Below are 12284 nucleotides of genomic sequence, written 5' to 3' on the forward strand. Positions count from 1 at the left end.
CTGTTGCTTCGGAAATTGTTTTTGTTTTTTTTTGGTTTCGTTCTAAGAAGCTTCGATGTGGGTTATTGAAAAGGAAAACGGAACTGAAAACACACCAACCCAAACGATAAGACAATAAGAATGATATCTACCAGGTAATGCAGTTTGTTTACCATTGCGTGTCCAATGCCAGAGTGCTTTCCAGTAGAAAGGAGGGAAGGGGAGAGCAGAAAAAGGAAAAAAAAACAAAACGACAAGACTGTAAACTCACTAAAGGATTTACACTCAAAAAAGAATGATGGAAATTTTTTTAAGAGGTTAGTAATATTACATAAGCTTGAAGAAAAGGTTAACACTTAGTACAGAGAAAAAAAATGACCACATTCCGTGAATGAGGATAAAGGTTAGTTCTCAAAGCGTGTTAGTAAAAAAGTACACACAAAATTGGCAAATTAATCGCTTTTTTTTGAACAGGAGGTGTGCCAGTGGGATCCTGGCTGATGTTAATGGTCGAGCAGGCATCAGTACCTTGGTGAGGGCTGCCCATTCAGGGCAAAGGGCAAACGGGAACGGGGTTTGAACTCGAGACGGCGCCCACTGCTTCTGGATTTCGCCCTCGCTCTCATCCCGCCAACCCCCCACCCCCCCCTCAACGTATCCTCTGAACGCCCGCCAGCCCACCGAAAAGTGTTTCCCCCTTTTCTTGCTTTGTCCCCCCTCCCCCCACCCTCCCACCCCCCCCGACCTGGGTTCGCTCGCCGGTCTGAACCCCCTGGCACAGGCGACGTGCCGTCACAGAGTACCACCAAAAGGCCGAGGCTTACCGAGAGCGGTTTCAAGATACGTGACCCGCAACCCCACCCCCACCCCCCTCCCTCACGCGCCCCCCCCCACCGAGCGTAATTTGATCGCTTTTCAAAAGGCAATACAATCACATGTCCCAACCAACGCCCACACCTCGCAACAAACCACTTCAGCACAGAAACAGTGTTAGATATAACCAATGTCAGCCAAGACTGGGCACATCAGCTTGAGGTCTCTCTCTCTCAGAAACATTTGGAGCTCTCATTTGGTGGTGGCTGCAGAATATTCCAGTGCTCATCATTTTCCATTCCAACCCATCCCACTCCAACCCATCCCACTCGAATCCCTCCCATCCCACCCCATCCCATCCCAATCCATCCCATCCCACTCCAACCCATCCCACTCCAACCCATCCCATCCCACTCCAATAACCTCCCATCCCAATCCATCCCATCCCACTCCAACCCATCCCACTCCAACCCATCCCATCCCACTCCAATAACCTCCCATCCCACTCCATCCCATCCATCCCACTCCAATCCCTCCCATCCCACTCCATCTCACTCCATCCCATCCTACTTCAACCCATCCCACTCCATCTCACTCCATCCCATTCCATCCTATTCTATTCTATTCCATTCACTCCATTTAAATCCATTCCATCCCACCCCATCCTACCCCATCCCACCTCTTCCCTCTCCATTCCATTCCATTTCAATCCATTCCATTCTATCCTATTCTATTCTGTCCAACCCTGTTCTATTTTATTCTAATCTCTTGTTTGGTTTATTGATAATCTTTATCGAATAGGTGTTGTTCCATTCCTGTGTATTCACTCTTATCCATGATGTCCAAAGCAAATTGTTTGGAAAGGATCTATTTGAGCAGGTCCACAATTTTCTCACCTCTTGCTTCCCCCCAGTGTCCTGAAGATTAGCCCTTTGAACTCACTACCTATAAAACTCTACTGGGACCAGACAGGGTCAAAGATGTTCCTGATGACCCGGGGAGCCCAGAACTTGGGGGTGGGGCACGGGGGAGTTGGGGGGGGGGGGGGGTGGGGAGCGGTCACAGTCTAAGGATTACGGGGTGGGGCCATTTCAGACTGAGATGGGGAGAAATACCTTCACCCAGTGAGTGAGGGATTCTCTGTCACAAGAAATATTGGATACATCAAGGAGTTGGATGTAGGTCATTGTGCCAAAAGGATGGGGGGGGGAAATGCCAGGGAGAAGGGTCTGAGTTGGATGATCAGTTATGATCATTATGAATGGCAGAGTAGGCTCGATGGGCTGAGTGGCTTCTATTGTCCACGTTTCCGGGAGTCAATATTTATCCCTCCCATGCCCTTGACCCTCTGATATCTCACTCAAATGGGTCAAGGTGGGTCCTGGAGGCTGAATGTTCACCTGAGGATGGTACCAAAGATGGCACACGCCAAGGCTACATAGGGGGCAGTGGCAACGCCACTGGGCAGGTAACCCTTCGGCCAGCCAAAGGCCAGTCTAATGCTCTGAGGTAGTGGTTTCAAACCCAACCAGGGCAGCGGAAACAATGGAATGTCAACTCAATTCACACGATGCAGAGTTGAAATCACAGCGATCTATTTTCTTGAAAAAAACCCCATCCATTGCTCTTCTAGGAGGAGGGGAAACCTGCCATTCTTGTCCCAGTCCAGGTCGACACGTGACTCCACACCCCAAAGCGATGACGGTTGACTCTTAACTGCCCCTCTGAAATGGCCTGTATGAGCCACCCCTTTGCCGGGGCGATTAGGGAAATGGGAGTCAAATTATAATTTGTGACAATAATCACAGATTAGCAACTTCTGCTGCCTCACACCTCCTGCACTCAGCAGCTTCAGTCTTTAAACATTCCCTCTGACAGCCTGGGGTGAGCCAAGAGCCAACAGAAAGAGAGAGAGAGACAGAGAGACAGAGACAGAGATATAGATACCTGGAGCTAAGGCACGTCACTAATTTCCCCTCTACCTAGTTGCCATTCTACAGGAGAGGCAGTGGGAATCTGGTGCTCATTGGGCAGTACCTGAGCCAACAAGTCACGTACAATGTCGATGTGAGTGACTGGCCTGTCTTAACATAGACCTTGGCTTTAACACTTACCCCCCCAACATAACCCTAACCCTAACCCTAACCCGAACTCCAACCCTAACCCTTAACCCTAACCCAAACTCCAACCCTAACCCCAACCCTAACTCTCATCCTAACCCTAACCCTAACCCTAACCCGAACTCCAACCCTAACCCTAAGCCTAACCCGAACTCCAACCCTAACCCCAACCCTAACTCTCACCCTAACCCTAACCCTCACCATAAGCCTAACCCTAACCCGAACTCCAACCCTAACCCTAACCCGAACTCTCACCCTAACCATAACCCTAACCCTAATCCGAACACTTACCCCCTAACCTAACCCTAACCTGAACTCTAACCCTAACCTAAAATCTCACCTTAACCCTAACCCTAACCCTAACCCTCACCCTGACCCCGACGCTAATCCTAACCCTAACTCTAACCCTAACCCTAACTCTAATCATATCCCTAATGTAACCCTAACTTTGGCTCTAATCCTAATGCTCACCTTAATCTTAACCTTACCTCAACACCAATCTTAACCTTAACCCAAACCTTAACCCTATCACTACCTAAATTCTAACCTAAACCTGAAGGCTAACCAGACCTTAACCCTAAACTTCACCCTCACACTCACTCTTAGGCTAACTGTAGCATTAATCCTAGCCCTAACACTAACCATTGCCCTAACCCTGATGCTTACCCTAACCCCAGTCCTAACCTCAATCCTAAACCAACCCTGACGCTGACCCTAATCCCAAAACTTAACTTTAACCCTAACCTTAGCCATAACCCTAATTCTAACCCTAACCCTGACCCTACCCCTAACCCTACCCTAGCTCTGACCCTAGCCATAATCCTAACCCTGACCATAACCCTAACCCTGGCCCTAACCCTAGCCATAACCCTAATTCTAATCCTAACCCTGACCCTAACCCTGACTCTATCCCTAACCCTGACCCTGACCCTACCCTAGCCCTGACCCTTACCATAATCCTAACCCTAACCCTGGCCCTAACCATAACCCTAGCCATAACCCTAACTCCTGTGGAAATGGTTCCAAATTTATTCCATAGCCAGTGCCCCCTCCTCCCCCTTCAGGATTGAGCTGGAAAGATAGCAGATTCCCATCCCACCGCACAGCACCCCAGCTCCATCGAGAACCCCAATCCTTCCCCCACTGCCTGATGGATCTGGGAATCAGCGACACCCCCCACTCTGTTCAAGGACCCTTGAGTGTTGGATGTTCAACGTTGACCACCAGTGCACCTTCGTAATGTTCTCGATTTGGTGGATCCATTTTAACCCATTCGGCCAATTTCGGGAGAGGTATGTGACTCCCCGATCCTACCTCCATCACCCCCACCCACCCCCTCAGAGAGAGAGAGAGAGGCCCCACGTGTGCCCTGTCCTGGAGTCTTGAGGGTCGTAAAACACAGCTCAGCGACAACACCCTGATAGATACATGAATGGAACAGACCGACAGCCATCGCTGGGACCAGTGGAAATGCCACCCACCTAGATCCCAGGAGTTTGGTCGCCATGTGGTTGCCTGGATCAGGGGGAAGAGGAAGGTGGGGTGGAGGGCACAATGCGTGGCATCACGGACAGGCTGAGGGGGTGTTCCATTCAGGTGCCTCCCCTCCCCCCCCGCCCCCCATTGAGATCGCAGAAATGTCCCGCCAACCTCGAGGGGTAAATGCAGTCCCCTGTCAGAAAGAGAGCGCAGAAGGGGAAGGAGGGTTCACCATCTCATACAGTAACTGAGCGAGGTCAGGGTCTCTCGGTGAAACCCCCAGGGAGGTTTGGAGCAGCCCCTGATATTCTCAGTGGGCGCCCCTCTTCCCTTCCCCCAGCTCCAGGAGCAGCAGGAGGCCATTCAGACCCCCAGCTCTGCCCCCTCTATGCTAACCCCCCCCATAAACTGACACATCCATTCTCACACACACACACATGCTCATTCACACATACATCCTTACACACACTCAGAATCACACACACACACTCACAAACATACATACACACATTCAGGCATGCACATTGACACATACAGAGACACACTCATTCAACACACACTCACACAGATGTACAAACACTTTCACACACACACACATGAACTCACCTATGCACACTTACACATAAACACACACAATCAAAACGCTCTGACATTGTACAATCACACAGGCGCACAGTCCCACACACTGTCTCTCAGATACTCACACAAACACATTCACACATTCTCACATACAGACACACACACACTCATGTACTGACACACACACAGATACATACGCACAGACACACACACTCACATACTGACACACTCACACACACTCACTCATACAGACACACACTCTTATACACATACTCACACACAGACATACACACACACTCCCACTCAAACACTCACATATAGACAAACACACACATTTACACATACATACAGACACATGCTCACACATACACACACACTCACATACTGACACACACACACTTACATACATACACAAACACATTCACATGCACTCTCAAACATAAACACATCCACACTCAATCACGTACAGAGACATATTCACATAAACACATTCACACACACACATACAGACACACACAAATTCAGGCACACACTCACATATACACACACTCACACACACGAACTCAGGCACACACACTGACCCACACACTCACTCACACATACATCCTTACACACACACAGAATCACACACACAAACATATACATACACACACTCAGGAGTGCACATTGACACACATACTGAGACACACTCATTCAAACACACTCACACAGATGTACAAACACTTGCACATACTCTCACACTCACACACACTCACACATATGGACTCACCTGTATACACTTACGCATAAACACACACACACAATCAAAACACTCTGACATTGTACAATCGCACAGTCCCACACACTGTCTTTCAGATACTCACAGACTCATACACACTCACACTTAGCAACACACACACATACACAATCTTGTACACAAGTACATGGACAACCATGCACACATACAGTTACATTCAGACACAAGATCACACAATCACAAACATGCACCCTATCACGCACAAACACAAAATCACACACTCAAATTCACATAAAAATATTCTTGCATATACATACTCATCCAAAACACTCTTGCATACACAAATGCACTTACACACACTAACACAGACACACACAGATTCAGAGGAACACACACTCATAAACACGCATTCATTCACACAGTCTCACACAGACACACACTCACAGGCAAGTGCACACTCAGATACTCAGACGCCCACGTACTCTCACACTCACATTCTCTCACATGCAGGCACACATACATGCAAACACAAATATAATCACACACAAAAACACGCACTCTCACATACACATACAGACACCCATGCACACACAGACACATGCACACTCACTCACACACTTACCCACTCTCACAAACACAAACCCTATCTCACACATGCATTCACATAAAAATGTTCTTGCACATTCACACCCACTAGCACATTCTCTCACACTGGCACACACACAATCTACACACGCACAGACACATTCACATTCTCATACATTCACACGAACACCGACATGAAAACACACAATCGCACACTACACAATCTGTCTCTCTCTCTCTCACACACACAGAGGCACTCTCTCTCACAGACACACACATACTCACAGCCAAATGGTCATTCACAGTTACACACACACACAGAATCACAAAGACACACATACACTCTCTCACACCAACAAAGGTGCACTCACATGACACACACATGCACACAAACACTCATAAACATACATAGTGATTCTGACAGACACATATACTTGCCCAAACATACTCACACCTACACTCACTCACATACCCATACTCACTGACTCATAAACAGAGACAAATACATGCTCTCCCAAATATACACTCACACATACACATCCACTCACAGATGAACTCACACACACACAATCACATGTACACACCCACGTTCTCCACACACACACTCATAAACACACAAATATACACAATATCACACATTCTCCCACTACACAGTCTTTCACACACACACAGTCCCACACTTTCAAAAACATGACCAATTATACACACTCATGCTTACAAACATGCACTCTTGCACACATGCACTCAGACACTCACTCACACACACTCACAGATACATACCCATTCACACTCACACACACCCTCTGTCACATACAAAAACACACAATTACATACTCTCACAAGCACACAATCTGACTCAAATACACACATTAATACACATACAAACACATTTAAGCAAAAATATTCTTGAGTGAGTCCACACACACATAAAATTGCAAACACTCACTTGTACAGTCACGCACACATACTGACATACACATACACACACACTTTCAAAGATTCATACACACACACTCACCATCACACAATTTACACTCACTCATACACATGCACTGACTCAGACACATACACACAATTGCCCACACAGACACAGATATACACACATACACAGACACCCACATTCACACATACAGACATGCACACACACATCCACTCACAATCTTACACAATCACACACACATCCAAATACACGCAAAACACAGCTACATATTCACACAGTCACCCTCATGTATACTTACTCACTCATATACGCACACACACTCACATTCAAACACATGCATCTGCTCAGACTAACATACGCAATCTCACACACATTCTCACACACACTTAAACTCACACTTATTCACAGAGACATGCGCACTCACACTCACTCACACCCACATACACATGCACACTATCTAACACATATACATACACACACTTTCATCCATAAACACAGACACACTCACAAACATACAAAAAACACAATCTCACCCACAATCACGCACGTACACTGTCAGACACACACATACACACCTTCTCATGCACACACACTCACGCATACAAACACTCTCACAATACACACATGCGCTCACAATCAGGCACGAATACACTCATTCACAAACAAGCACACTCACAAAAATCAAACTCACACTCACTCACACCCACAAATACATACCCCTCACACACACATTTACACATAGAAAATCACACTCATTGACACACATGCATGCAGGCTCACAGTCACACACACATACTTTCTTACACACTCACTCGCACACATACTCAAACACACATGCACCAACACACTCACTATTACACAAACACACTATCACTCACACTCGTACAGGCGAATACATACACTCTCACAGATGCAGACAAACACATGCATATATTAATGCACACGTGCACACACACACATGCGTGAACACACTCAGTTTCTCACAGACACACTTTCACAATTACAATCACACACACATACACACACAAAAATGTACACACAGGCTCTCTCACACATTCACAATCACACATTAACATTCACATACATGCACATCCACACACTCACAGGCTCATGCACAGACACACACTCACAATATACACACACGCATTCACATCCCACTTACAATCACACACACACAGACTCACTCACGCAGACACACACACGCAGACAAACGCGTAATCTCACACACAAACACACTCACTGACACAAAGACACCCACGGACACAAACAGCCACACATACAAATACTCACTCACATACCCAGATATGCATACAAAGACTCATACACATACGCATATACACATACAAACTTACACATGCACATATGCACACACAGGATGGCAGCAAAGAAGGTTACATCAGCGTGCAACAGGATTTTGACCAGACAGGCTGATGGGCCGAGGAGTGAGAGATTGGAATTTAACTTAGAGAAATACGAGGTGCTGCATTTTGGAAAGGCCAATCAGAGCAGGATGTATACACTTAATGGCAAGGTCCTGGGGAGTGTTACTGAACAAAGAGACCTTGGAGTGCAGGTTCATAGCTCCTTGAAAGTAGAGTCACAGGTAGATAGGATAGTGAAGGCGGCGTTTGGTATGCTTTCCTTTATTGGTCAGAGTATTGAGTACAGGAGTTGGGAGGTCATGTTGCGGCTGTACAGGACATTGGTTCAGCGACTTATGGAATATTGTGTGAAATTCTGGACTCCCTGCTATAGGAAGGATGTTGTGAAACTTGAAAATGTGCAGAAAAAATTTACAAGGATGTTGCCAGGGTTGGAGGGTTTGAGCTACAGGGAGAGGCTGAACAGGCTGGGGCTGTTTTCCCTGGAGCGTCGGAGGCTGAGGAGTGACCTTATAGAGGTTTATAAAATCATGAGGGGCATGGATAGGGTAAATAGACAAGGTCTTTTCCCTGGGGTGGGGGAGTCCAGAACTAGAGGGGCATAGGTTTAGGGTGAGAGGGGAAAGATATAAAAGGGACCTGAGGGGCAACTTTTTCACACAGAGGGTGGTACGTGTATGGAATGAGCTGCCAGAGGAAGTGGTGGAGGCTGGTACAATGACAACATTTAAAAGGCATCTGGATGGGGACATGAATAGGAAGGGTTTAGAGGGACATGGGCCAAGTGCTGGCAAATGGGACTAGATTAGGTTAGGATAACTGGTTGGCATGGACGGGTTGGACCGAAGGGTCTGTTTCTGTGTGTAGAGTCACATCTCTATGGCTCTATGACTTACACACACCCTCTCACTTACAATCACAGACACATACACATACACTCACACACTCTCAGGCGCACGCATTTATACATGCTCACTCACACGCACAATCGGACATGACACACACACAAAGAAGCACACACGTGCACTCACAGGCACACAACCCCTCTCTCACACACATAGAGACAAAGGAAAAGAGCAAGGAAAATATGTGGGCGGTTCACAGAGGTGCTTTAGAGTAATAATCGGGTAATTATACTGGGGGATTTCAACTTGCCCAACATAACTTGGGATAGTCATTGTGTTAAGGGTTGAGAGGGGGTGGATTTCTTGAAATGCATCCAGGGCAGTCTTTTGTATCAATATGTAGAACAACAAAGGGATGGAGCAGTGCTGGAGCTGGTTCTGGGGAAAGAAGCTGGAAGAGTGTTTGATGTGGCAGTGGGGGAGCATTGAGGGAATAGCGATCACAACACAATACAGTTGAAATATGTTCTGGACAAGGAAGGAGGTGGCCTGCGAAAGATGACTTCAGATTGGGAGGGAAGGCAGATTTTATCGAAATAAAGTGGGATCTGGCCATTGTCAACTGGGAACAGACCCCCGCAGGTCAGTCCACACCTGAGCAATGGGAGGAACATTTAAAAAGGAGCTGGGGAGAGTACAGGTCCATCTTGTACCCTCTTGAGGGCAATGTCGGAGCTAATAGTTCAGAGGACCCTGGAGGCCCCAGGGACAGTTCAGGACTGGATGAGGAAGAAGAGTAGGGCTTTTAACAAGTCAAAAGAGGGCAACAGCAGCTGTGCCCCCCCCCCAAGGGAATACAGGAAGTGTCAGAGGCAACTTAAGAAAGCAATTGGGGGGGGGGGGGGTGTGGTGTGGCACTTGGGAAACAGGATTAGGCAGACTCCTAAGGTATTTTACAAATACAAGAAAGGGACAAGGTTAACCAGGTAAAGGGCAGGGCCCATTCAGGACCAAAGGGGCAACCTGTGTGTGAAGCCGCAGGATGTCGGAAGGATGTTGTATGAATCTTTCGCTTCTGTCTTCACTCTTTGGAAAAGGATTCAGGGAAAGGGACTGTGAGGGACCTACACAGTTTGACATAGGAACTGGCGGGGGGGGGGGGGGGGGGGGGGGGGAATACTGGAGGTTTTGTGGGCTTGAAAATGGACAAATCCCCCAGCCCAGACGAATTGCACCCTCAGGCTGCTGTCGGAGGTGAGGTGGGGGGGGGGGGGGGGAGGGATGGGGGTTGGAGGGGCTCTCACACAACTTTTTAATTCCGCTCTGGTCACGTCCAGAAGTGCCAGAGGACTGGAGGATGGCTAACATGGTACCCACTTTAATCGGAGAGGTCGGAGAGATGAGCCAGAGAATTCCAGATCGGGGAGTGTCACCATCAGCGGGAGGGAAGCTATTGGAGAAAACCCGGAAGGGGCGAATTAATGTCTCCTTGGAAAGGCATGGGTCAACGAGGGACAGTCAGCATGGTTTTGTCACAGGGAGGCCATACCTAAAATATTTGGCTGAATCTTTGTTTTAAGAGGTGATCAAGTGTGTGGATGAGGGAAGTTCAGTCGGTGTAGTTGGTATGGATTTTAGCAAATTGTTTGACAAGGTCCCACAGGAGAGACTGATTGAGAAGGCCAAAGCACATCGAATTGAGGGAGAGTGGGTAAGGTGGATCAGAAACTGGCTTCCTAATAGGACACAAAGGATAGGGGGTAGAAAGCAGTTTGAGTGACTGGAGGCTGGTGTACCATGAGGCCCAGTCCTGGGACCCTCACTGTTCGTTAGATACGGAAATCATCCAGAGGAAAATGGGGGAGAAATCTTCAGCAAATTTGCAGACGACACCGAGATTGGTCGAGTGGATAATGGTGAAGAAGATGGGATGGAGATTACGGGAAGAGAGAGGTGGGTTGGACGGATGGACAGACCAGTGGCAGATGGTGTTGGAGGAGAAAGGGGAGGCCTGGCAGAAGCTGGAGCTCAGAGTCGAGAAGGCGGCGCTGGAAAAGCACAGCAGGTCAGGCAGCGTCTGAGGAGCAGGAAAGTCAACATTTCCTGAGGAAGGGCTTCTACCCAAAAACATCAATTCTCCTGCTCCTCGGATGATGCCTGACCCGCTGTGCTTTTCCAGCACCACACTCTCGACACAGATGGTGTTTAACCCTGATGAGGTGCTGCACTTTGGAAAGAGTAACAAGATGAGGGAGTATTTAATGAATGGCAGGACACTGAGGAACAGAGGGATCTTGGGGCGATTATTCACAGATCCCTGAAGTCGGCAGAGCACGTGATCAGGAATAGTTAAGGCGTATGGGACACTGGCTATCGTCAGTCGTGGGTAGAGTATAAGAGCAGGGAGGTAATGTTGGAGTTGTACAGGGGGTTGGTCAGTCTGTACAGTTCTGGTCCCCTCACGACAGGAAGGATGTGATCGCACTGGAGGGGGTACAGAGGAGATTCACCACGATGTTCCCCTGGGGATGGAGACATTGAGCAACAAGGAGAGACTTAGATTGGCTTGGAGTCTTATCTCTACAGCAGAGAAGGCTGAAGGGGGGAGAAGATTGAGGTGGGTAAGATGATGAGGGGGCTGGACAGGGAGGAGAGAGAGCAGCTGTTCCCCTCGGTTGGGGGTCAGTCACGGGAGGGAGGGGGGCATAGTTTTAGGGGAAAGAAGGCAGGAGATTAAGAGGGGATTTGAGAATACTCTTTTTCTCACTCAGTGGGTGGTGGGAGTCTGAGCTGCGCTGCCTGGGAGGGTAGCAGAGGCCAGAGACC

The 12284-nt window shown here is 47.9% G+C and overlaps 1 protein-coding gene across 7 annotated transcripts in view; it reads right to left on the reverse strand.

Moving 5' to 3' along the window:
- LOC140457032 (neurexin-2-like) overlaps nt 1-12284 on the reverse strand; it is a 1330437-nt gene that overhangs the window by 1248652 nt on the left and 69501 nt on the right. For 5 of the 7 annotated variants that reach the window (XM_072550954.1, XM_072550952.1, XM_072550951.1 and 2 more), the window contains exon 2: nt 153-176. The exons of the other annotated variants lie outside the window; for them this stretch is intronic. In XM_072550954.1, the coding sequence (XP_072407055.1) occupies nt 153-155 (3 nt within the window). In that variant the 5' untranslated portion in view covers nt 156-176. The remainder of the gene's footprint in view (nt 1-152; nt 177-12284) is intronic. 7 annotated transcript variants of the gene reach the window in all.

Source organism: Chiloscyllium punctatum, chromosome 31 (assembly GCF_047496795.1).
Source record: "Chiloscyllium punctatum isolate Juve2018m chromosome 31, sChiPun1.3, whole genome shotgun sequence".
Classification (NCBI taxonomy): domain Eukaryota; kingdom Metazoa; phylum Chordata; class Chondrichthyes; order Orectolobiformes; family Hemiscylliidae; genus Chiloscyllium; species Chiloscyllium punctatum.